The 27,969-nt window shown below is 42.3% G+C and overlaps 1 protein-coding gene across 13 annotated transcripts in view; it reads left to right on the plus strand.

Annotated features, from left to right (window-relative positions):
* The window catches only part of Oamb (Octopamine receptor in mushroom bodies), a 148,707-nt gene that overhangs the window by 109,430 nt on the left and 11,308 nt on the right, over nucleotides 1-27,969 (plus strand). For all 13 annotated transcript variants that reach the window (XM_076445191.1, XM_076445180.1, XM_076445192.1 and 10 more), the window contains 2 exons: nucleotides 13,275-17,973; nucleotides 24,506-24,643. In XM_076445191.1, the coding sequence (XP_076301306.1) occupies nucleotides 17,713-17,973; nucleotides 24,506-24,643 (399 nt within the window). In that variant the 5' untranslated portion in view covers nucleotides 13,275-17,712. The remainder of the gene's footprint in view (nucleotides 1-13,274; nucleotides 17,974-24,505; nucleotides 24,644-27,969) is intronic.

Raw genomic sequence — 27,969 nt, forward strand, 5'->3', positions numbered from 1 at the left:
GCAATTTTTCGGGTTCGCAGAAGTGATCCCTCAATTCTTTTGAGGAGTGTAGAATCGAACGGTGAAGAAACACGTTTAAACAAATCGCGAAGGATCAGCAGAAGCGTGGGTGGCACGTTTCGTCGAGCTGAAAGCTAGCATCGGTGTCGCGTTGAAGAGAACGGAGTAAGAACTAAGTAAGTCGGACGAGAGACGGAAAGATCGGAGAGCGTCGCGAGCGTAAATACGGCGCGGAAAGTAAAGCTTGCTCTCGTGGTGCGAGTTGCCCGAAAGCATGTAATTTCCTTCGATAGACCAGCGCGTCGGATGGCGACGCGACGTTTTCTGCCCGTGCCCGGTGTACTGTCACGAGAGAGTGCTGCTGTATGGTCGGTATCTCCAGGCGCGGCCTCTCGCAGAGAGGCTACATTCATTTTGCGGTGTTTATTATTGCAGCGAGGCTCCTTACTGGGCTCTCGCGAAACGAGGAGTCAAAGGGGATAGAAGAAAAGAACGAAATGGGACTCCCTGTCAACATCGCGATTCCACCGAGTCATTCAAGCCGGCCCTCCGTTCCCACCCGCCTTTACCTTTACCCGCTCGTTTCCCGTGTTTTTCTTTGGTCCGCGGACAACTTGTCCCAGTCGGGAAGGACAGAGCAGAGCCTCCGGCAAACTGTCGCGAACTCGCGAATCCGTCAACTTACCGCAGAGTAGTCGACTGCCCATTAACATGCTAATTCACGGAATGTTAACTGTAAGCGGTTCGCCCGACGATTCTGCTCGTTGTAAATAAACAACGACGTTATCGCGGACCGTTCCGTCGCAGACGCGACGCGAATTTATCGGACCGCCTGCTATTTTGCGCCGATTCCACGCCGCACAGTGGGGGATATTTGCCCGATCTCAGCGGCCACAGCTACAGTGGGTGTACAAAGTGTTCGTACACCTTTTAAAAACTAATAACTTCTTTATAATTGTATCAAACGACCTCATTTGTCTATAATCGATTAGAAGCATTGGTTTACGAAGTGATATGCGAAAAAGATTTTCCAAAAATTATAATTTACAAGGTTACATGCAAAAATAAAAAAGGCATTTTGTGAAACTCTTTTATTTGGGTCCCCAATGAAAATTTAAAATATATGTTTTGTAGATCTATAATAGTTATATATATGCTGAACATTTCAACGAAATCGGTTGACGTAGGAAAAAATGACACGCATCGAAAGATGTACGATTCTGTGGATTTGAAGCAGAAATTGATCAAAAGTCGTGTAAAACTACGATTTTCACCATTTTTAACCGCCTGTAGCTCGCGTGTATGTTAATCGATTTCGATGAAATTTTCAGCATGTGTGTAAGTATTATAGATCATACAAAACATACATTTTAAATTTTCTTTAAGGGCTCCAATAAAAAAGTTTTAAAAAATCCCTTTTTTATTTTTGCACGTAACCTTGTAAATTAAAAATTTCTGGAACATCTTTTTTGCATAACATTTCGTAAACCAATGCTTCTAATTGATTATAAAAAATCAGGTCGCTTGGTACAATTATAAAAAAGTTATTAGTTCTTAAAAGGTGTACGAATACTTTGTACACCCACTGTAATTCAAAATTCGCTCAATATTGAAACGGCTGTAACTTTGCTAAAATTTATCCAAATTTGATGAAAAAACAACCATTTTAAAGCGTGAGATTTCTACTTTTTGCTACTGTATGCCGTTTTTACTGGAACGGATGTTTTGAATGCAAAATTTGTCCATAAAGAGGAGCGTACCAGATTGTAAAGTTTGTAGCTATTTTTCAATCAAGTACTGCGGATTATAATCAATATTTTAACATTATTCGTCTATTTTATGTACACTACCAACAAGTGTAATCATTTACAATTAAAATATCTTTTTAAAATAGTTATTACAAAGAATAATCTCCGTTATTTATAATAATATGGAAAAATGTGTTATGAACAAAATTTGCACGGTTCAGAGGGGGATATGTTGTGTCACAAACATTTTCTGCGTGGATGGAAGCATAGAGGAGATTTCACGGTCACCTTGATTTTTTTAAACAGAATGTCCTTTTTTTTATACCATAGATCAATAGAGTATCAAATTCTGAGTATAAAAGTGTTCACCTTCGTATGTCTTAAACCTAATAGTTAACGAGATATTATCAAAAGAAGAAAGAAAATTATTTCGATAATATCTCGTTAACTAATTAGATTTAAGACATGTGGAGCTCAATACATTTTTACTCAGAATTCAATAGTCTATCGATTCATGATACAAAAAGTAGGTCTTTCGATTTAAAAAAATCGAGGTCACCTTGAAATCTCCTCTATGCCTCCACCCACGCAGAAAATGTTTATGCCACAACATGTACCCCTCTGTTCCGTGCAAATTTTGTTGATAACATTTTTTCATATTATTACAAATAACGATAATATTCAAAGTGGACATAGTTATTGCTCCACCCTTATATTATTTAAATTTCATGTGTATTCTGTTTTCTTATTGTAGTGTATATTGTGTGTGTTTATTATTATTATTTAATATTTGCTTAAGTAAATACGAAAATATAGCGAATGCGAACTTGCAAAAGCAACTATAAAACACGGAAGCAGTCGTAGTCAGATCCAATTTTTCTTGCATCTGAATCAGAAAACTTCAAAGAATACAATGGCACAGAAATGAACACCGGGACGCACCCGGAAGTATAACGAAATCATTACCAAAGTCTTAGAATCATCAAGAAAGTGATTCTCATCGTTGGTTATCTTTAAATATTAATAATTACAAACATGTATATGGTACAAAAGTGAATGTCTCTTAGAAGTATACCCTATACTTAGCTAAAAAAAACTTCTATAAAACAAAAATCTGTTAGTGTATGTAAATAAGGTAACAATTACTAATAGGTGAACTCGTTGAGAAATGAAAGCGGGTTAACGGAACTTCAACTTCCGACAAATTTCAGTGCTTAATGGATACATGAATGGGAAAATGAATGATGGGAGATTGTTCCTCAGACATTCAACTAACTCACAAGCCACAAAAATTTTACTATTTATGTTAAATTCTTAAAATTGAATTTTGATACCCCACTGTGCGCCGCGCCGTTTGGCTTTGACGCCATCAGTCTGCACCGTTATTGGTCCGACGCCAGTACCGCTGACTTTTAACCGAAAATTAGAACCGAGTCGTCTGCGCGATTATTTGTATCCTCCGTTTGCCTGAGGTCGCGAGCTTCAGCTGCTTACCGACAGAAAAAAAAAGAAAACAGGACCAACTGGAAGCACACATTTCCAAAAATCCTTTAAAAAGTATATTCTTGTTTTCGGCCAGTGGAATTAGCGGGTATAAAGTCAGACAACGGACGAAACCGCGAAAGTGAACGCAGCGGGGTGGTCTGTTCCGATGTTTAACGAACGCTGTATGCGATATAATTCTCATGTCCCGATTTGAACATTTGAAATTTCGAGGAAAGTTGGAGGATCTAACGCGTGTCCCGGTAAAACGTCAACGGCAAAACTCTCCAACATTTCATTTCGGGGAAACTCCCGTCGTCGGCTAATAAGGTTTCTCGTGACACGGGTTTAAGCATCGTAGCAACAATTCGTTGAAAGCTCTTCCACGCGACTTGCGCTACTTGCGCAACCGCGCGCGCGAGACGAGAGGCAAATTAATAGACGGAATGCTTTCACGGGGCCACGGCCAAGGGAAAGGGCTTTGTCTTCTGCGCTGGAACACAAACGCGTAATACGACCACGCCTACACATACGCGAGCCAGGAAACCGCCATGCGCCATCCCCTCTGAACGTGTAAACATATTTCGACAGAGGGAATGCGGCCGTCTTTCAGATTCCATTGTTCTCGTTCAACGAAAATCCTCCCCGATGGAACATTGTTCCCGTCTGCCTTTCGACCCAGCACAAATTTGTTTTCCGTACAAAGGTAACGAAGTGGCTCCTAAATGCGCGTCACGCCGGCCACAACCGTTAGACGCTCGCAAAAATCGCGGCGAGAGCTTTTCATTACGAAATAAATACTATCATACATTATTATTATTATTATTATTTTTATATACGTACCGAGGTCCTTTTATACAAATGTATACAGTTTTTACAGTATAACTGATAAAAACAAAAAGAAGACACAACAAAAAAAAATTCTTAACCTTAGCCTTAACTAAAATTTACATAAGAATGGACCGCGCGAAACTAAACGAATACAGGTATGATTAACAAATAGTATTGGGCAATTTTGTTTTGAATGCCTGTAACGTGCCATTAAAAAAATCGATATTGTTGTAAGATATGTTAGAGCTAGGAATAATGCGATTTAATGGATACATACAACAAACCGCGCGACACGGGAACATTTCTTCTGGCTTTCGTGCTACTTTGATTAGAGCGGGTCTACAGGCAAATTCTGTTCAACTTGGTAATGGTGATTAAGAGAAATTACGTTTGCTACTTTGGTACTGTGTAATTTGATTTGCTTCGGTCTGTCGTGTCTGCGGTCCGGCGGTATCTTCTTTTCACGCTGCTTCGAGAACATTCTTGGCGTTCCGTAATGTCATTTTTATTCATTCTCTTTCCACGTTATTCTCATTTCGTAATTCGTAAAGTACAGAATGATCGTAACTATGCAGTAAAGTTGAGTCTGCAGTAAACTTGATGTCAGATCGATGTAGGCCAGGCTCGGTTGTGTTCGAATTGATTTGGTGATAGACTCTGTCAGTCACAGGTTAGGTTCGCTTATGCGTAGTTATAGTTTAGGAATTAGTTAATTGGGGACCTGCTTTCGGTTACGTTTGTGTTCAACTGGGATCGCTTGATCGTTCGCCGTAACGAGAAACCAAAGCGCGTTGATCGCACCCTTATTAACTCAATAATAATTCCAACAACAGAATAGCATCTTTGTCGATATCTTGAATCAACATCAAATTGACGCGTATCGTTAAAAATGCAGACACAAATAGCATTATACATATATTAGCCAACAAAATCGATATGAAACTGCCAGTAGAATCCAAATAAAATGTTTACCATCTAAATAAAATCTCAAATCAGCAACATAATTGAAATCGAAGCGATAATTAACGGGGCAACGAAAATAAAATAATCGTATACCCACGTATACGAGGATATTGTATACCACCAGTTAATTTCAATGTAAGACATATAGAGATCTATAACATATTTAAATTTCATCAAAATCTGAGAGGAAACCCTCTTTCTAAACAATTACCTAAATACTTTCTATACAACGAACGACATATTATAATGACGAACAAATTCATAATATAATAGGCATACAAGTTATTGATTATTTTGGGAAATTGTAATAAACATATGAGTTTCATTTTCGTAAATCTTAAGGGAACACGCAATAAACAATGTTGTAGGATCCGACATATTAGTAGGAACGGGTTCTCTCTCTCTCTCTCTCGTATCGCAAGGAATAGAAATTGGGATTTCTCTCTGAACAAAGAATATATTTTCCAAATTAGTTTCATACATCGAAAGTTTTCGTAAAATTTACAATAAACCTTTGAAGAAGGTTAGCAACGAACGATTAAAATAATTTTACTAATAAAAGGTTTTCCCATTCAGGCATCCGGTTTATCTCAACCGTACTCTCCTTCTGGGAAAACGACGTCGTCTCGGATTCATCCGGTGTCCTCTGTAAACTCGGCGGCCGGCCTTCATGGTCGTCCTCTCCAAGACGTACAGAGTAACCTGATGATCCTGCTTTCAGGCGGCCAGGAAGCTACCCTGTTCTTTCCTCTCGGCGGGCGGCCGCCGGCCTTCATGGCCGTCCTCTCCCATTTATCCAGAGAGGCGTCCAGGTGCAACCTCTGTCCTCTCCTGAGCTGCTGGGCGTCCGATAGCATTGCTTCGTACTCTCCCTAACCTATGGGCGGCCGTGGTCTTACCTCGTCCTCTCCCACAGGCGCAGCAAAAGTGATTTCTCCGCGATCGTCTACCGATATTTATACTAATCGTTGCTAACCCTTGTTAGGGCGTTGTTAGGGATTTTAGAAGTTTCTCGAACATGCGGCCTTCGTGCCGAGGCGGATTGGCGCCCCTGGGGTTGTCTCGTTCCTCGTCGCGTTACAATGTTAGGGGGGCCGGCGCGGCCGTGCAAGAGTGTGTGGGCACATGCACACATCGCTAAATTCGCATATACGTATATGCAATTACAAGGTTTACGACATTTCGAAATTACGCTTCAGCATTGCAAGGAGTAGTTCAGAATTGGTCAATTATGATTCCTAAAAGTCAGATACAGGTCCGTATGGTGCCCAAAATGCATATTTTTACGTTATAGAGGAATAATTTGTAATATTCGGCGGAGACAAACAACAATTCGGCCTGTCACAAACGACAATACAGCACCTCGAGGTTCCGAAATTTTGCACTAGTAGCATGACAATCTGGTTCCGAAAAGTTTGACGGTTGGACGTTACAAATGTTCCAATAGAATATGGCTGATAATGCAGGTCGTACCGTTATACCGTTATACCGTTATTAGAGTAATTTATAATATTCGGCAGATATTGCCTGTCCAGCACCACTGGTATTGGCCTGTCACGAGGCAACCGAAGTAAGCAAGACGTCAGAAGATAGCCGCTTCGCGTACCAGTGTTTTTGTTCAATAAATTTAATGTTTGCATGGACGATGGACACTGTATTATCGATGGACAATATAATATCGACCTGCATTATCAACCGTATTCTATTGGAACATTTGTAACGTCCAACCGTCAAACTTTTCGGAACCAGATTGTCATGCTACTAGTGCAAAATTTCGGAACCTCGAGGTGCTGTATTGTCGTTTGTGACAGGCCGAATTGTTGTTCGTCTCCGCCGAATATTACAAATTATTCCTCTATAACGTAAAAATATGCATTTTGGGCACCATACGGACCTGTATCTGACTTTTAGGAATCATAATTGACCAATTCTGAACTACTCCTTGCAATGCTGAAGCGTAATTTCGAAATGTCGTAAACCTTGTAATTGCATATACGTATATGCGAATTTAGCGATGTGTGCGTGTGCCCACACACTCTTGCACGGCCGCGCCGGCCCCCTTAATAACGACAAAGAGTGGACGAGGAGGGGGAGTTTCATTTTAAATGGCATAAACACTAAAGAAGACTTTCAAAAGACTGATAACATATCCTTGAAAAACGTTTGTCAATGGTTTCTGCAAAAGAATTTGAAAGAAATCAAAGAAATAAGAGAAACGATTCTTTCTGCATCCCTTTGTACGCGCATTTTCGTACGGATGATCGTGGCCGAAGTGTGGAAAGCGAAGAGAAGGTTCGAAGACGATCCGAAGAATCAGGAATATTAATATTTCAACGAGCGGCGTTTGAAGCGCGAGCATCCGTCGGGCCGCGTCGCACTCATGCGTTCTCGAGCATCGGAGTGCTCAGTTTGGCCAAGAAAGAAAGAGAGAGGGAGAGAGAGAGAGAGAGAGAGAAGCATTCGAAGCGAGGGGTGGTGGAGAGAGCCTCGGGTTCTCCGCGTCAAAAGCCAGCTCCACCCTCCGGCCCCTTATGGCCGGCGATTTCGATTCGGGAAGGGGGGTTGAAGGGGGATGGAAACGCCACTGGCGCATTTTATAATATCGCAACGTCGTGACTCGCTCTCATCCCGTATGTATGCGCGTCGTCATTCGAGGGGGCTTCGTCTTTTGTGCGAAACACGACCCAGTAGGCGTGCACGTCCGTCAAACGTAAACTGTAAACTGCACGCTACCCGCGACGCGTACCGTCGGGGAGCCTGCATCGTTCTCGACGTTAGTTTATCAACGGTATGTGTATCCTCCCGGCCATAAGTCAAGGCACACACGTACCTCTCTTATCATAGCGCGCTCCCGCGTAACGCCTAATGGAGATAGACAATTTTATGGATTATACAGGGTGTCCCAAAATTCGTGAAAATCCCGAAAGGGGGTGGTTCCTGAGACCATTTCAAGCGACATTTTCCTTTGCAAAAATGTTATCCACGGCTTTGTTTAGGAGTTATTAACGAAAAACACGGACCAATCAGAGCGCGCCCTGGCCCGGCGCGCCAAGCCGCGCCGGCAAGCGAGTGTCGCGGTACGCCGTGACATCGCATCGTGACGGCGCGGCGGCCCAGGGCGCGCTCTGATTGGTCCGTGTTTTTCGTTAATAACTCCTAAACAAAGCCGCAGTTGACTTTGGTGCAAAGGAAAATGTCTCTTAGAATGGTCTCAGGTACCACCCCCTTTCGGGATTTTCACGAATTTTGGGACACCCTGTATTAACGGGAAATCCCTAGGACAAATTCAAATGGTTTTGTATTCGAAACAAATTGATTTACGCTAGTGCATGTTGCAGTATAAATTGCAGTATCGCGATACCGTTGATTTTACTAGAAAGCGCACCAGCACAAATGAAATTTTCTGTAACCGCGTAACGTGAGTAATTTGTCTTGTAAAATAAAGCGATCTCAACATAATTATATATTTGTTCAACTAAAGCTTCGGGAGAGCACGCGAAGATGTCTGCGAACGAAATTAGCAGAAAACTGATTTCTGTAAAATTCTTGTTTCCTCTTGAAAGAATTTAATGTACGTTCGTCTGACCATACACGGATTCTTCTACTAGATGTAAGTAGATGCAATCACAGTCGGAAATTATGCTTGGTAACAGTTCTTGTCAATATACATGTATAGTCGCAGTTGGGACTGTACTGTTGACGCAGAGACGATGCTAATGTGTTTGTCTCCGGCTGACCATGTGTGATCTGTTCTACTAGTGTGACAGGAGCGTTGCACTCATCCTCTGCCTACCTGCGCCATCGCACCGTCCCCGTTATGGGTTTCTTCTGTGTATTTCAATGGGACTGCGCCTACTATACCTGCGCCTGCAGGTATATGGTGCCATTGCAGGTATAGCAGGCGCAGTCCCATTGAAATACACAGAAAAAACCCAAAACAGGGACGGAGCGATGGCGCAGGTAGGCAGAGGAGGCGTCTAGTGGGTAAAGACCTTTAAACGATTCAGTTCTTGCGTTGAAACGAAGTCTTTATTCGGCGCAAGTAGTACTAACGAGTCTTGCATTGCGATCGGGACATTTTATTTCGGAAGAATTGTCAAATATTAGATCCGCATTCGAATCTTTTTGGAAACAATACTTTCCCGAAGTAACAAAGCCTGCTTTATAAACGATTTCTAGCCAATTCTGGTATCGTGCGCCGCGCTGCTTGAAGGAATTATAATCTAACATTAATTTTTCTTGGGATAACGTACAGAACAGCAAGTTAAATCTTCTTGCAGTGCTTCGGCGAGGTAAAATTGGCCAAGAAGCCGAGCTTAAATGCATCAGGAAAGTTAAGCTTTCTCTTACGTGTCCGATCGCGCGCTCACGATTTCACTGTAAGCGGAAGTAGTACAAGCTCGGCAACAGTCGGACAACTTTTAATGAACGCGCGTCCTGATACATTCCCCGTTCATCAGGAACGGTTTTCCATCCGCCATTCAAGCTCCACCGTACCGGAAAAAATCAAATCGGCCGTGTTGTATAATCCTTCGCGCGGATCGAGCATTAAAGCTTTAAAATCGCGGATCGATTCGCCGGGACTTGGAACCCGCTCGGCCGGAAACAAAACGGCTCGATATCCGCGATGGGAGCCAGAGGAAAAAAAGAACGAGTAAGAGAGTGGGAAAACCTCTGGACAGGTCGTTATCCGTAGGAATCCGTGATTCCATTCCAGCTCATCCTTGTCCGCGTCCCCGTCGATCGTGTTCGGAGATAAGGTCGGCAAATGCTGCTTTTCATACGTCGCGATCCCAGATTTATTGCGATTAATTTAACAATCGCTCGCGCCTTCGATATCTCGGCGCATGATATAACAAATTATTTCCAACTATTATTTTGCCGCGGAAGCTTGAAATAAAACGTTTATTCGCGATCGACGAGTCTGATTCGTGAAACTCGATCTCTCGCTGAGCGAATTATCCTCCGCCGTTTTTCTCTGCAAATTAAACTGTTTTGGATCGTATTTAGCCTCTGTACGTATGTACGTGCTTCGGAAATTGTTGCATGAAAGATTCCGGGATCCTGTTACTTTATTCCGGTTTTACTTTACAGTTTAAATCAGAATATCGTGTTTCATTCGTGATGTTTAATTCCTTTCTGTATGCGGTGTGAAATGTGTTTTTAGAAATGTAATATTTCACGGTTGCTATAACATGGAGAGATGGGTATATTTTCGTTCTGAAAAGGGTATAATGTAGAATACAATGAAGAATAAATAATTATTCGAATGGTTCTATTCGATTAATCAAATTATAGAATAAAACGATTGATTACTGATATTAACTCGCGTTGAATAAGCGCGAGTAGTTGTAATTTTTATGTGAACAAATTGGAAATCGTCCTTCGTATTCTTCCACTAGATTACGCAACAGCGTTTCACTGTCCCACGGTTATGATAATGAAAGCACGCTTCCTCGCGGAGGAGTGTACAGTAAGAATTTTTTCGGAGTAGTAATCATCTCTGGCCCGACGCAAACTGTCTGAATCTACTTACTCGAATACAAGCGTCTCCCGTCTCGCAACTCACGGTTCGCTTACAACGATTACAACTTCCGCGCGAATATTTATGCCTGCTCACTTACTCGCTCCTCAACTGCTCTCGCAATTGCAACCAACTAGCAAAGAACTTTCTCGTATTATTAATACTCGCTAGTACGCCGCGCCGCGCCGTGTCAACTTATGCAAACTGACAATTTCACAGGGACTAATTTGTCAAAGACGAATCTTAGCAAAGATTTTTCAAGAATCTTGAATCTTTCGACTCCATGGTTTCTAAATTAGCATATCAAATTTCTCATTGAAAATACTTTCAGATGTTTCGAGACATCCTGAAATGAAATTTCCCTTCCCGAATTTTTGTCGTTCGTGTAAAATATCGTTTTCCATATTCGCGTCTGATTTGAACGGAACAAAAACAAAATCATCGTATACATTCTGTCAGAAAGGTACCGGCAATTGGTCAATGAAACACAAAACATGTATTATTCATCCAAATTTATCGTGTCGCCTTCAAAGTAGGCCCCTTTCGAAATAATACACTTATCAGAACATTTTTTGGAATCAACTTCAGTACTCGCCGCGAATTCTCTTTTATTTCATCTATCGACTGAAAACGGGTGCCTCGAAGTGGTAATTTCAGTTTTGGGAAAAGAAAAAAGTCGGCCGGAGCCGTATCAGGGGAATACGGTGGCTGCTCGATAAGATTTGTTGAGTATTCGACCAGAAATTCGTTCACAATGATAGCCTCGTTTTTGCAGAAAATTCAGGTCTTCCGGCACTAGTCGAGCGGCAACGCGTTTCATGCCCAAACAATCGTTTAAAATGGTACGAATTGATTCGTGAGACACAGAAATTTCAGTGGCTATCTCTCTCAGACTGAAACGACGCGATTTTCAGTCACCATTTCCTTTACTTTAGCGATGTGAAGTTCGGTCGACCAGAGCGAGGCGAACCTTCCACCACATCTCGACCGCTTTTAAACGCACTGTACCACTCATACGCACGTGTTTTTTGATAAAGTCGATTCACCGTAAGCCTTGCGTAACATTTTCAGCGCTTCGGCACACGAAGTTCCATTTGCAATGCAAAATTCCAGACAGATTCTTCGTTCGATATTTTTATCCATTGTAAAAATCGCAAAACACACTTGAGATGAACTGACAAAATGGCGCACTGTAAACAAACTGAATGACAAGTGACGCTCAAACTCCGAGCGAGTATGGAGGACAGTTGTGCCAACTTATCGTTAGCGACAAAAACAAATTTCAACAATCCCTTTAAGCGGGCTTTTTAAATGATCGACTCCCGGTACTTTCTTCACAGAATGTAGACTCGTTCCAAGGTATTCGCAAGTTCCGCAGCATTTGATCCCCGAAACGGCGATTCAATTCTAATCGAGCCGACAGAATCGGCACCGAAACGGTCTCCGTTAATCACGTAATAACGAGTCGTACGGTTCCCTGTCCGAAAAAAAGTCCGCAAGAGACAAAGGATAAAAATATCCGTCGAAGCAATTGTCGTCGACGATTTTCCTCTGTGGTCCAACTGGAGAGAACAAAAAAAAGACGCGGGAGGAAAGAGGAAAGGGGAGAGAGCGAAAAAGGCGGGAAAAAAAATCTGTAGAAGAAAGGACACGAACCCGTCGAACGGGAATGGCGAGCCTTGATTCGCCGAACGCGGTCTCGCGTGAATTCGCGTGAATTCGCGTGAATTCGCTCGAGTCTCGTCGATCCTTTTCGTCTCTCTTCCCTTCTTCCGTTCCTGTGCCCTGTATCAAGCGAAATCATCTTTCAACTGCGACACACGGTGCGCTGGTCCTCAAACATTTCGGCCGTTCTGACTGGCCGGGCCAGCCGAAATTGCGCCGCTGCTGTTCCAACCCCGCGCGCGCGCGGAAATCGGCCGGAGGGAAATTCGCCGCAGCCGTTTCCGCTACCACGGAATTATCGGCGCCGCGCCGCGACTATGCTTGCCGACGTCCGCTTTTCGGGTCCGACAAAAATCTTTCAGAATTCAGCATTTTTCTGTAAAGGAGGAATCGGTCAACTAATTGTAGGAATATTTTATAGGAACTCCTACGTCTTGAGTGTGGCGATACGCGGTTAAATAACTCAACTCTAACACTTTCAATACTGTCTCTTTATTAACTCTTCGCTCTCTGCTCGCAACCCGCAACTCTACTCGCTCTCGACTCTCACACTTCTGAAACCACAACATATAAAAAAGTTGTGAAACATTAGGTTGTCCCAAAAGTTTCTTCCGGAATGCGATCCTTTAATATTGCTAAATAAATATTAGGTTGTCCCAGAAGTTGGTTTTCGATGCATGCACATAATGCAAATTCATATTAAGAAGTACTAAAATATTAACATAAACATTATCGTATTGTTTGTATTTATTTAGCGACATTAAAGGAACACATTCCGGAAGAAACTTTTGGGACAACCTAATACAACTTTTAATATTTTCTCTACAATTCCGACCAAATGCAATTTTTGAAAAAATTCCTTTCCGCACATCCTGTAGTAATCTAATTGCTTGAGCTTCCCAAAAAAAGTTCAAATCGCATAGTCCAATATTGAAAAGATTATGGTGTTTTCAAGAGTGTCCGAATATTAGTGGGAGACACTGTATATTAATAAATAAAATTGACGAATTCAAGTTTCATCGGAAATACCTAAAAGTTTCGTTGTGTTTCTGTGATTACAGACATCGCCGACCACTTCCTCGTCACGTTCCCGATTGACAGCACCCCGTTGCCGCCTCTATCGAAATAATGCGAGCGAAGCGCATCGAGGAGGAGACGCGCTTCAGATTGCTGAGGTACACGCACCGCGCCAAGTGTCGCAAGATCATTTAGTCGGCCGCATCGATCGCGAAGATCACCGAAATCCAGACTGACGGAGGAGACTGAACAAAAAAAACCGTAACCAACCAGTCCTACGCTCACCCCCCACCACTATACCTGGCTGTGATTCCATACATTCGACCCATCTACGATCAACCTAACCCAGCGAAACAATACCATTGTTCTCTCTGTCGTGTTTATTCGCGCGCAAGCGCGCCCGTGTGTGTGTGTGTGTTGTAAAAACAAACGTGTGCTACAAGTGCAACGCAACCGATAATTTCAACGGAACAATTTCCCGATCAGATTTCGCAGGAAGTCAAAGAGAGAGTGGAAACCGTGTCGACTGGGACTGTTATCTGCTCGCGGAGAATCTCCGTTGCTGAGAAGCTGTGAAAATAGATCGGCGAGAACGTTTTTCGCCGTCGGATCCCGCGGTCGTGTTTTGCAGGAGCTTTCGGGAAACTGCAGGAATTGTTTTTGCGAAACGGGAGACAGAGAAAGGGAGAGAGATAGAGAGAGACAGAGAGAGAGGGAGAGAGAGCAGGAATTTCGAGGCAACTTGAGCCACGGAGAGTTTGCCAACGCGAAAAGTAACGTAGATCATCGCCGGAACTTTTCGCGTTGGAACGGAGCCATCTTTGTTAGCCGAACGACGAGAGAACAAGATTTTTACGGATTTAAAAGTTGGAAATCGCAGGATCTGAAAGCGGGTCGAACATATAGAAATTTGAAAGTGGAAATCGAAAGTCTGAATCCCGTAGACTTTTTGATAATTTAGGCGGAGGATCAAAAGACGCTCAAGTATCGTTTTATCGACGTAGTATTATAATCGGAGGAGTAGCGTAGAATCGAAAGCGTGTCTCTTTTGATAAGATTTTTCAGTGTTGAAAAAATGAAAAATTGGTTGACGAGGTGTCCGAGGACCAAGATCGAAGAATCCTGGTGAGATTGCCGGGGCCGAGGCGAAATTAAGTAGAAATCTGAATAATTGGCAAAAGGGGTGTTCGGGACCTTAAGAGGATCGATCGGATCGTTCGAAAACTCGCGGGCAAAAGCAACGGAGGAGGTACTTAAAGGCTTTCGATCCGGGAGGACACAGAGTTAATCCAAATTAAAAGCGGAGGGACCCTGGGAGACGCATAATCTCGTGATTTTCGAGTAGGAAGTACTGAAATCTCATTCTACGTTGAAAAGCAATTGATAAAGGGACGCATTATTTCACATTTACCGAAAGCTCTGGACACTGTGCTGAAGAAAAAGACATCGGAAACTTGAGAAACCCTTCTCTCGGAAGCATTAGACTTGCAAGAAAAATTTGGAAGTTTAATCTGTTTCGTAAATCGGAAGAAGGAAAGTGCGGACACGCAATAAATAGCGAGATATAAAACCGGTGAGAAGAGAACACAAGATTGGAAGAGAACGCGAACATTGAGAAGTGCAACAAAACAGAAAATTTGCCAAGTCTTTCAGAATTTGTCGAGTTTCTACACACAACTAAAATACAGAATTTCTCGAGATCGTTGCGAATAGGGCCAAGGGAGAAACTGGGGGTATAGGCATAGGAAGATCGAAAAAAAATGTGAAGAGGACGAGGTTCGAGGGATCGCAGCTTCGCCATCGATTTCCCACCACCTACATACGTAGGTTATCGACGCTCGGAAAGGGTATTCGGGGAACAACGACGTCCCCCGACAGTGACAGCCCGAAACAGATAATATAAGAGCATACTTCCCTCTTTTCAGGGATACTGGTCGAGAGTCTATGCTCTTCGGGGGTGGTTTAAAGTCCGAGGGGTTGGAAAACGTCGACGTGAAAAGAAACACAGTTGAAAAGGCGAGAAGCAATCACAGCGAGAAGACACCGGGAAAAGAAACTCCATATTTAACTCGGACTCTAAAGGATTTAGGAGAGGTTGTCCAGAAAGTCTGAGAACGCAAGAGAGGGGAAAGTCGCACCGGAGAACATACGTAGACAGAAAATTCATAGTTAACTAAGAAATCCTGTCCTGAGGGGTTGGTTTGAGTTTTCGAGTGTTTGCGTCGAGGAAACCACTCGAAGTAGAAGAGAAGGAGCCAGAGAACCGGACTCGAGAGAGGGGAGACGGAAAATTTAACGTTTGCCGGAGCCTGGGAGGTTGTTTTAGGATTAGGGGTGGTTTGGGATGTTTGTGGTTCAGCGGAGTTGTTAAAAGAAGGGAAAAATACGGTGGAGAAGAAAGTTAGATTGTGATAGAAGTGTGAGGATAAGAATCGGCGGAGGATTAGCGACAGGGTGGATACGAGGGTGGTTCCGAACGTTTCGAAAGGAGATGGAAGCCGACAAAAGTGAAAGAAAGAAGGCGAATATACAATACTGAAGAGGAGAAGGGTACGAGAGGAATAAAACCGAAGATTTATTAAGGAACTAGGGGTGGTTTTAAATTTGAGGGTGGTTGAAAATAATTTACAAAAGAACAGAGATACAAAATTGAAGAGAATCTCGCGAATCGACATAATCGTACAGTGACAACAGCAATAATTCTCGTCTGAACAGAAATCTCAGCAAACATACCGGTGATCGTAAAAAAGCAACTGTTAAAAAATCGAACTATAGAGCGACACGCAAGAAGAAATTTGAGATCGCGAGTGAAATAGTTGAAAAAGCGTAGGGGGACGAAGAGGATGGAAGTGGAGCGGAGATCGAATGAGCATCGTCAGCGTGTTCGCACGTTCTCGTCGTTGCAGTGAGATCGCGATCCGGGAATGGGATCGAACGGCGGCGAGAGAGCTGGTGCAACGATACTAGATCGATGTCCGCGGCGGTGGAACGAACGATCGTCGGTCGTGTGATTCGAACCGGAAGTCGACGCTCTTGGATCTCGACCTGTCAAAACATCCGAGGCGAGGAGAAAAAGCTAAAGCTGAATTGGAAGGGGTCGCACGTACCCGGGGACGTGAGTTAACGAGGACCCGGGATTGGATCGGTGAAATAATTGGCTTTGGAAGTATGCGCGAGCCGAAGAAGAAATTAGGGAAGGAGGAACGGGCTGCTCGTCGTCGGCTGCACGGATTCTCAGCACAGAAACGGGGCTGGGGAATCGGATTCGCGAAAGGCGGATTTTCGCGGACACTCGTGCGATCCGCGCGATCCCGAACGCGTTAGAAACTTGAAATCCTTCAGATAAATTAGAAGTGTAAACGACGACTGGTGTTGGAGCGTTTAATCAGTGGTGCTGTTCCTGTTCGTGTTCGGTGAATCGAAAGGTGAGACGAGGAACTGAAAACAGTGCGAATCTAAACGGGTTGTCAGCCCAACGCGGAGTGTTGTTTAAACTCTCTTTGGTGTTTCTACTCTAGCTTCGATACATATGTATATCAAGACTGAACCGAAAGTAGCAGAGTTGTTGAGGAAACGAAGTTTGCGTGCTACGAGAGTTGGCCCGTGTGAACGACATTCGACGAGACGATAGAGGAGAGAGCGAACGGGTTCGGACACAACCGGAAGTGTCTCGAAGATCCTCCGTTTCCGCTGGACACACAGCGCTTAGGAGTTACCCGACTGACGAAACGAGAAAGACTGATAAAACGTGGACTTCCGTCTCCGGCTCGAAGAGGTTCATCCGCTGGCTGGAAGAAAGGAAGCAACGGAGAGATCGATCGATCGGAGCTAATCCGCGAATCTTGGACGCTTTCGTGTCCATTTCGCTGGTTCGATCGAGAGAAGAATCCTCGCCGGAAGAGAGTAAGAAAGTCGAATAGCAGCCGTGTAAATAGTTGATTCGCGAGGAGAGCCGCTTTAAACGGAGAAAGAGGACGAAGAAGAACTCATTGTCGACGGAAAGACTACTCGACGAGAGAGGCAGAGGGAAGGAATCCGAACTAGTCAACGCGAAGCGAGCAAATCGGATGAGGAGACCCGCGGGAGTCTCCGAAAGAATAGACTGAAAACAAGTATCAAATTAAAGCGAGTATTTCGAGGTACTTTAAGTTTAAACAATAGGGACGAACGAGGGCGGCAAACGTCCGTTAGGAATCGAATTAACGGGGATCCCGCTTTGATCCCGGTGCGGCAGACCGTGGCGAAGACGAGAAAGAGTCTTTCTCGAAGGGTTGCAACGGGTTCTCGTTCGCCAGCCATGAGCCCAGCGACTCGTTGACCGATCGCAGCTGGCAGCAAGTCGAGAGATGGAGACGAGGCCGACGACGATTCGATGGTGTCCTTCGCGATTCGACCGGCCGTTCGAGTCGTCGTTGAACCGGAAGCCCTTCGCCGCCCTTGGAGAGGATCGTACGGTCGCGGCAGAAGAGCTTGCCAACTAAAATGCGAGAACTGAACGCCACCGCATGCGCTGCTTTGTACGAGCGCGTCGAGTGGTCTAGCCCCTGGAACCTGATTACCCTGATCGTCCTGGCGATCGTGAACGTGATGGTGGTCCTGGGCAACGTGCTCGTCATCCTCGCCGTCTACCACACGAACAAACTACGGAACGTGACGAACATGTTCATCGTCAGCCTCGCTGTCGCCGATCTGATGGTCGGGCTGGCCGTTCTGCCGTTCAGCGCCACGTGGGAGGTCTTCAAGGTACGTCCTCCTTCCTCTTTTTTTTCTCTCTTCGTAACAATTTTTATGTTGGTACAGGATGACTCTCTCGTAACCGCACGATCTAACTCTCTGCTGCTCGGAGATTTTTCTCGAGTCACCACGAATGTATTTCCGAATCAGATCCGGCAATTAGCCGGACGCTCTTAAACATAAAACTTCCGCGAGTATAACTCCAGTTGCGCAAATATAATACATTCGCGCATAGGTCTGCAAATGCAACAGATGAAATTTCAATGAGGAACATTGTACCTACGAGAAGCGACAATAGTAGGTTGCGGGAAGAGCTTTTGAATCACGGCACTCTCTCGGAAGCAACTCGCAGCTTCAAAGTCTACGGATCAGCGGCGTTGCGCGAGGCATCTGCTCGGAACACCGATTATCGAAAATCAGATACACATTATCGTTGATCGTGACACGCGTATCCCGCTCCATTGTTCTCGGTTAATTAAGATGCGAACGCGTCGATCTTTGGCAAATGGGCTAGGTAACGCACCCTCTCGAACACAATGTCCCTCGACTTCCGACCCTTCTCAACAATTTAACTACCATTTTTCGTGATGTAAATCTATATAAATAAAAGTCGAATGCTGTTCGTTGGCAAGCGTATCACTTGAGAACGGCTGGACCGATTTGGCTAATTCTTTTTTTAAAATGTTCGTATTAGTCCGAACTAGGGTTATAGGATAAGAAAAATTGGAGAAGTATCACGGAAAAATGGAAAATTCGGGATAAACTAAAAGTGCCTTTAGAATCATATTTCAATACAACAGAAAAACGAACGTCGTAGCTTTTAATCAATATTTCAATAGAACGTCGCAGCTTTTAATCAATATTTCAATAGAAATTTACATTATCGACATTATAAACATTCGCCAAAAATGCAGTGCTGACTCACTCACTCACCGACTAACACCCAGGCTAAACCCTTGGACCTAGAAAGCTGAAATTTTGCACAGAGGTTTCCTTTATGATCTATACAAGGGATAAGAAAGGATATTTCGAAATTCAACCTCCAAGGGGGTGAAAAGGGGTTGTAACGTTTGTATGAGGAATATTTTGTTCGTGGTCGGATTTACTTCATACGCGGTCTTAATGCTCTTTAGTATAATTAATTAAACACCTGTTTCGGCATTTCAAAAAATTCAACCCCTGAGAGGGTGAAAAGGGGTTGCAACGTTTGTCTGAGGAATATTTTATTTGTGGTCGGATTTGCTTGAAACTTGATCTTAATGCTCTTTGATATAATTAATCAAACACCTGTTTCGGCATTTAAAAAAATTGATTCCCTAAGGGGTGAAAAGGGGGTTTGAAATCTAAGATGGCGGCATAACATAAAATTAAAACTCTATAGGGGTGAATGGGGGGTTAAAAGGTTTTATGGAGAAACAATATCAATTTCCGAGGGCATTAAACTGGTTTCTATGCGAGCGAAGCCGCGGGCAAAAGCTAGTAATCTAATAAAAATGATTAAACATAAAAACTACAAATTTTACAAAGCTTGGAGATATTCTATGTACTTTCGCGCACGGTTGTTCTGTTAAAAATCGGACGCTTCCAATGCGAAAAAGCCTAATAATAAAATACTGGTTCTCATCGTAAATGCATGAACAGATCCGCAGTCTGGTTGTTGCAAACGAGTGGATGCAAAGCGGAAGGGTTGAGAGCACGCAGCAGGTGCAACGGGTGCAGCATCGGCTGTTGACTGTCGGCGTGCACACGCCGCGCCGCGCCGGTTCAACCACCTGTTTTCGTATTCCCCTCGACCCCTGGCCCTCGCCACCGTTGTTCGATTCGATTAGCGAGCAACCCCTGTCTCCCGGCGCAATAATGCTTCGCGCGTTGTTATTAATCCAGCAATCCGTGAACTTCGGTATAAACGGTCGCACAGTTTGTTTCGCCGGCTTGTTGTTGATAGCAACGCCCCCGGCTCGGTTAGATTATTGGATAACGCCGATGAAATTAAACGCCGATAGGGGAGGCATGAAGACGAGAGGGGTTGATTTTGTCTGCTGTCTCTCTCTCCCTCTCTCTCTCTGTCTCTCTGTTATCCTTCACCAAGACGCAGAATGAATCCAGAAGGGATGAGCGTGTTAAGAGCTTTCTGTTCTGTGCCTGCAATTCTCGACTCGATTATCCTGAAATTATTCCGAGTCTTCTTTAGAACCCCTCGATTCCGTTCAGCAGGTTAGAATGTTACGAAAAGGTTCTTTTATGCTTAGCAATATGCCACACATTGGAGTGCAAGCGCGATGGATGCTTGAATAGCATACTGTCAGAGACAGGAATTGTTCTTAAATTATGTGACAAACGCGTTACGCGAACAATGCTGTAATTTCCTGTATAAGTCTCGAAGCATTCAGGAAGATTTATTCAAATCTATTCGAATGATCGCGGTTTCCCGTCGAGCAATTTCCATTTCGTAGCAGAATTAATTTCGGGTTTGAAAAGTTCCGTAACAGTTCGGACAGCATTGTATTTAATTCTGGGTAGAGCGCGCGATAACGTCGTTTGAAAGTCGAGTAAATACGTCGGAAATTTATGGGAAATGTAACGAAACCCGGCGCTAATGGTGTTTAATTAATTATTCCTCTCGGGGAGAGCCTTTTGTTTCCGCGAAGACTCTTCGAGTACAACAACGACCGCGCGTTTGCATAATAGAAAGAGAAGAAAAGTCCCTTTGAGCAATTGGTCGTTAAAAAAATAACGCTCTTCGAGGTGTACGGATACTGCTTCTCGTTCCTATCGATTTCTACCTTCGTTCAACTGTCGACCGAGAGCATCGAATTACGTCGCCACGTTTGTTCGTCTCTGTTTGTCCGACAAGACAAAAATTTCTTTCCTTTCGTCGAGAAGTGTATCGAAGCGTTATTTTGATTTTCTAATTGCGTGAGTCTAGAAATTGCTTATATTAGTGGCTGTTAGCGGAGAACAGGGTTTGGAGGCTTCGCCGCGTCGTTTTCGGCTTAACGTGTTAAGCGAAAGAAGCAACGTTCGTTTTCCCATTTCCTAGTAATTTCCATCGCGCCGCGCCATCTCCTTTCTTAAGTTCGCGGGTTCTAACCGCGTTTTCCCGGCCGATTTTCCTCCGGGTCGACGTAGATTTCCCAGAAGTTCTCGGTGCACTCTTGCGCGACTCCAATTTACCATCGCCTCGGTTGAAAGGTGTACACCCGCAGGGGGGCGCAGGGTCTGGGGGATGAATATGCGAAGATCGCCTCAGGTGTCGCCCTCCGCGGAGAATACTTTGAAATGCAGACTGTTCTGCTCATTATTTCACGACGTATTTTTCTCGTTGAGCGGGCGCAGCTACACGAGAACCATTTCTATTATACAATTATCCGTTACGCTGCCATTTATCTATTCGACTTATTTTCATCAGACAGATATCAAAACCATCGTAAATTCACATTTGTACGAGCAGACTCGCAGACAGTGACTTTGTATCGAGCTCAACTATTTTGATAAACGATTTCGCATGGGTAAAAGTAAAATAATCAAATGGTGTTCGATTTTATTGTATTTTTAAGACTCCCTGTGAATTCAATATTTTCTCAAATAAATGAAATAAACCTAAACGTTTGTTTAGTACAAAACAATGTGCAATACATGTAAAATCGTACCTTAAAAATACAGCAAATCCTGCACCGTATTTATGAATATTTCAAACCGACAACAAGGATTACAATTCATTAAAAACAAGAAAAGAAACGTTAAAGTGTGTTGCAATTTCGATTCGTTCGTAAAGCAAATATTCGAAGCAAAATGTAACGTCGCTTGTTCTCGCGACATTGAAAGTAAAAAAAATCATGAATGCACGCAGCCATTGAAAATTGTTCGAGTCGCAAGGTTTGTTCTTAAATCGAACGACTCCGTTCCATTCTATCCAAGGAAAGACTCTGCATTCAGATAAAAATCATTTAATCCACTTTAGAACGTTTCGGAACGATGAGGACTCGTATTTCAACCCCCTCGCCTGTGTCTCGCCTTCCCTCGCCTTCCCACGCCTTCTCTCATCGTCCCTCGCCCGGACTCTCGCACCAAAGGAACGAGGGTTTTCGTAATCAGACAAAAGTCGTTTAATCCAGTTTAAAACGCTTCGAATCTCCCAACCCTTGCTGCTAAGTCTGGATAAGAGGCGTGCCGGGTCTCGACATCCTTTACTTCGCACTCCCGATCCCTTTCTAATGCGAACGTTCGTCTTTCTGAGCGCCGCAACCCCGGCTTGCGAAGAAACGAGGGTTGGAATCCGGCAAACTGTTGCGCCTAACCCACCCCCGTGGCCTCTCGAACTACCCCCGTGACTCTGTCAGTTATTTTTCCCGCCGACGCTTTTTCCTCGGGACACGACATAAGGCAGAAAACCTGAATCGACTCTACGATAGCGTTCAAATCATATTTCAAGTACCCTTGTAACACCGAAGAGGGTTGTTTTTAATATTAACTTTATTCTTTTTAGTAGTGCATTTAATACAAATAGGAGTAATATCAAGAATCGTGTTCGACTATATTAAAACGATAGATCGAATATGAATTATATTGTAACAGATTTCATATTTGATGTAATTTTTATTTTACTTTGAATGCGTTCCACAAATTTATACGGATAAAAGTAATACTGCTCTTTTCATTAGCTTTACTCTTTTTTTTATGCAAAACTTTTGTTTGTCGTTTCTCTGTTTCACTCGGGCCGTGCGTTTATTTATGTATACTCTGCGCATTCATTTGAAATTTAAAATCGCGACGATGCGGAATACATTTGAACCGATATACAATAATAGCGACAACTTCGTTCAATCGACAATTATGAATAACTGGCGTCACACACACACAACTTTTATAACAGCTTTTATGCTATAGTTTCCAAAGGACCTAGCAGACTAAGATTGGTCCAGCGGTCCCACCCACAATTTTTATTAATATTATGTGGAAAACAATGGTTTTGGGTTAGTTTTAGGTTGAAAGATAACCCCCTAAAATTTTAAGTCGCTAACCCTTCGTATAGGTATGATATGAGGGTAGATACCCTTAACTGTATCATTTTTTTTCTCGGTTGTTAATTAAGATATTCAGATAAGAAAACAACGAAAATACTCGAACTTACCTCCTTCATATCATACATTTTTTTCACCATCGTGATCAAATTATTAAGGGTAGAAAAAAATCATTTAATTTTTTAGGGGTGGGAATTGCAAGCAACCCTTCGAGTGATCACTTCCAAAAAATTCAAGAACAATGTTCTGTTGCTTGTCTAACGTATATAAAAAAGATTCAAGATGGTCGGATTGGTGGAACATAGTTAAATATTGAAGAACACATAAAATTACGTCATTATAATGGTATAATGTACAGGGAGTCACAAAATTATATGTCGTGGACACCATAGCGCAATTCTGCACCCCCGATTTAGTCGAAAATAACGTAAGAAACCCCCCGCAAAATTGACCTTGAACGTGAAAAACAAGGTAAAAGAACCAAAATTTTTTTTAAGGATTAAGATTTTTAAAATTTTTATAACAAAATTTTCCTTTAAGATTTAAGATTTTTGCTATAAAAATTTTAGAAATCTTAATCCTTAAAAAAATTTTGGTTCCTTTACCTCATTTTTCAAAATGTAAACAAACGTCGCACCAAAACAGGCTTACGTTGCAGCGCAGCGTGCGGGAATACGAAAAATTCAATACAGTATTCGCGATAGTTTTCTGCAAATATCTCGAAAACTAAAAGCGACCCCCCTATATTGGAAAAGGAAAAAGCTGTTCAGAATGTGTTGCTGCATAACATGCATTTAAATCTCATCAAAATCGGAGTGGGCAGTACTTTTCTGTATAATTACCATTTCTTAATTCAAACGATTGTGTATTCGCCTTGATGGCCATTTAATAAAACGGTGAGAAATCTTTAGAGTTGGATAATTGAATGAATATTTTCGAGCGATGGGAGACAGTGTCGCACAGCCATAAGCGCAAGTTATTTCTGGAATATGGGGAAGAGGCGAGGCGCGACGTTGAATAAGAAAAATATATGAATTTGAAAAAGGCTTCGCTTACAAATATAAATTCACGTTTCCTCGCCAACCGAGCGACTTTCTGGAAGCAGCTTTGCGCGATGGAATAAGGACTGCCTTGGCACAGTATTGGTTTCGATGCTCGAAAGGATGAGGAAGATTGAAATAGTGAATGGGGATGGATGAAAGAATTGTATTGTGCAATGGGTACATCTCGTTGGAACGGGGATTCCTGGGCAACCGTGTAACTTATTCCCATGAAAAGGATATGGAATACATACCGAGTAGCGAAAAACCATGGAAGTAAACTCACCTCACCCACGATAAATTGCTTACCACGTCGAATTCGAATGTATGTAACTCTTCTGAAACTCAAAAATAAGAAAAGGTGAAAAACGAATTTTGATTCGACTAACCCTTCTCTCCCACAATCGATGCGGAATAGTTTGATTTTGCGTAAAGAGGGGTTCCAGGTGTATTAACGATTGATCCGTTCTCTCTGCGAAGGTCTGGATATTCGGTGATCTATGGTGTTCCGTCTGGCTGGCGGTGGACGTATGGATGTGCACGGCATCGATATTGAATTTGTGCGCCATCAGCCTGGATAGATACTTAGCGGTGACCAGGCCAGTCAGTTATCCTCAGGCAAGTACCATTCGTCGATTATTCGATTTCGAGAAGCAGGTGTACGGAGCCGGAACGGTCGATCAAGCCCCCCATTCATCTCCTTCAATTTCTCCTTTATTCCCTCGAAATACTCCCTTTAACATCCAATGTTTCCCTTCAACGGCTTAATTGATTGATATTCCCTCGACCCTGCCCCGTACACGATCACTTCCTCTAACGTTCACACTAATTTACCAGTTCGTTAGATACACGTAATTAATTGAAAACAGTTTTCCAATCGCTCTGTACGTGTCTACATACTGCATACTATATGTACATATATCGTGCACGTACATAGATGGGCTGTCGATTTGAAATTCAGTTCACGAAGTTACGTGTGAAAATACAGTTCTCGTTGACGAGAGTTTACGCGTACCTACAGTAAGGAGCGAAACTGAACCAATAACCACAAGTTTGGTATAAATCATTATTTATTGCCAGGAATATAGAAGAATAACAAAAAATCAACATTATAATTATTTTTACCATAGTTAGAAGTAACTTAAGAAGTTTTTTTCAATACTTAATGTCTCCTCGTTTAGCAATGACAACGAAAATAGATTGACTCGGTTTTGCACCGGTCCCTACAAGAAATGTTTACGTGGAATGTTCTCGTAGTATGTTTACATCTAGCACTTTGGTATGTTTACAAACTACTAGTCTACGTCTTAACACTCAGTTCTTCGCAATCAGTCGAACGGAAAAGCACGCAAGTGAAGTAAGAATAAATATGAAGTCAATTGCTCCAAATTGTGTAAAAAAAGTCATTTCTCTTTTGAATGACGGCTTGTCAACACGTAAGACAGCGAAAACTTGCAGTGTTAGTCAATCGACAGTGCAGAGAATAAGAAAAAAATACTGTAAAAGTACATTATTAAATGTTGGAGGAAGACCAAACATATTATCACCGCAGGATGAACGAAGGATTATACGGTTTGTCACATCTGGTGAAGCTTCAAGTTCCATTATGGCTGCAAAATTATTAAAAGAAGATACGAATATACAAATAAGTCAGTGGACAGCACGAAGAACCCTCAAAGGAGCTGAGTTTAGAAGCATTAAGAAAATAAAGAAGCCAATGTTATCGAAAAAAAATATTAAACGTCGTTTGGAATTTGCTAGAAAATATCAAAACTGGACAACTACTGACTGGGAACGGGTTATTTGGTCAGACGAGACCAAAATTAACAGAATTTGTTCAGATGGCATGTCTTGGTGCTGGATTCGTAAAAATGAAAGGCTTAAACCACGACATGTGAAACAAACGTTAAAGCATGGAGGCGGATCCTTAATGTTCTGGGGGTGCCTAACAGCATTTGGTGTTGGATCACTGCACCGAATTAATGGCATCATGAATCAGTACATATACAAGGATATTTTACAAGATCATCTCATAGATGCTGTTGAAAATATGCCTTTTGAAGAAAAAAATGTAATTTTTATGCATGATCGAGACCCTAAGCACACTGCTAAAAGTGTAAAAATTGGCTCAGTACTAAAAAATTTTCTGTTCTGGATTGGCCTGCACAGAGCCCTGACCTCAACCCCATAGAGAATCTATGGGGTTTACTAAAAAGACGACTTCGGGATTCATATGACTCCCAACCAACTTCAATCACAGATTTGTATGATAGAATTCAAGAACAGTGGGAACAAATATCTCCGGATTATTGCAAAAAATTAGTAGAAAGTATGCCAAAGCGAATTAGTGCAGTTTTACAAGCACTAGGGTTGTGGACGAAATATTAAAAATAAATAATATATTAAATACTGCCAAGTATTGGACGTGGTGCAAAACCGAGTCAATCTATTTTTGTTGTCATTGCTAAACGAGGAGACATTAATTATTGAAAAAAATTTTTTAAGTTACTTCTAACTATGATAAAAAGAATTATAATGTTGACTTTTTGTTATTCTTCTATATTCCTAGCAATAAATAATGATTTATACAAAACTTTTTGTTATTGGTTCAGTTTTGCTCCTTACTGTATGTAACACACACATGGTTTAGTGTTGAAAAGATTATCGATCATTTGAACGAAAATTCATTAAATTTTGATACGTCGCTACATCGCTGAACAATTACATCCTACTGTTGTTTAAACGAATCATAAAATCTAGACGATGCTTCGGGAAAGTTATATATTTCATTTTAATTCTCGTTTTACCTTCGCGCAACGGCCAGAGCTGCAATTTACGCCAGTTTCGAGGCAGAACGAAATTACGATTTTTAAATCTGTATGCAAAAATTCTGCTTAAATCTCGGTCACCCCAACCAAATGTAAAATATCGAACGTGAAACTTTAACCATTTCGTCGAAATATTAGAAACGCTATTTGTCAAAAATAAAGCGGACAAGAATTCCACTACTATTTTTTCATCGACCTGACGGATTCGTCAAGCAATAAACAATTTTTCCGTGTTTCGAACTCGAACAGGAGCAACACCACCTGTATGGAACAAAGCCAAACAGCTTCGCTGTGACGTGATCGCTAAGAGGCGCGACGTTCATATAAATTTTCTCATTCTTGCTGTACAGTACTTTCAGTACACGTTCAAAATTCATGAAACCGAACCATTTTTAACCGACTTCGAAAAAGGAGGAGGTTACTCAATTCGATCTGTATGTGCCTTTTTTTCTATGTATGTTCACCGATTACGCCGAGTTGGATGGACCAATCGGAACGAAACCTTTTGCATCTTGTAGAGTATGTTCCCGGGATGGTCCCGTGCAAAAAATTTTACATTTTTTTTATTAATTACGATTTTATTTGCGAAAATGTAGGGTGGTGATACCGTTGTGAACTCCGCTGAGTGTTAGACATTAGTGTGGATTTATAGTGGAGCTGCGAGCATCGATGATAGCGGCGCAGTGAACAGAAACCAACATTCGTGACAACATTTCGACACATACTAATGAAAAAGTACGTATGTATTTTCTTTGTTTTTCTTTTTTTTTCACCGCACAGCTCATCTCGCTGCTCTACTATAAATCCACCCTTAGGAACAGTAACGACGCGTCGTCGTTACCGTTATCGACGAGTTGCGACTTTCAGATATTTATAAATTACGATTTGGAATGTGACGGCTGACAGAGACAAAAAAAAGTGTGAAATAAAAAAAAACTTTAAAAAAAAAAATTAAACCGACTTCGAAAAAACGCACTAAAAAGTATGAAATAATTTCCATTTAATTTATGTGAATACACACGAACTGAAATACAATACAATCTTTTCGAAGGCGGCGCAAAATTGAAAATTTTCGACACTGGAAATTAGGAAAATCCTTAAATTCTTCTACATATG

The sequence above is a fragment of the Lasioglossum baleicum genome, unplaced genomic scaffold (genome assembly GCF_051020765.1).
Source record: "Lasioglossum baleicum unplaced genomic scaffold, iyLasBale1 scaffold0021, whole genome shotgun sequence".
Taxonomy (NCBI): Eukaryota; Metazoa; Arthropoda; class Insecta; order Hymenoptera; family Halictidae; genus Lasioglossum; species Lasioglossum baleicum.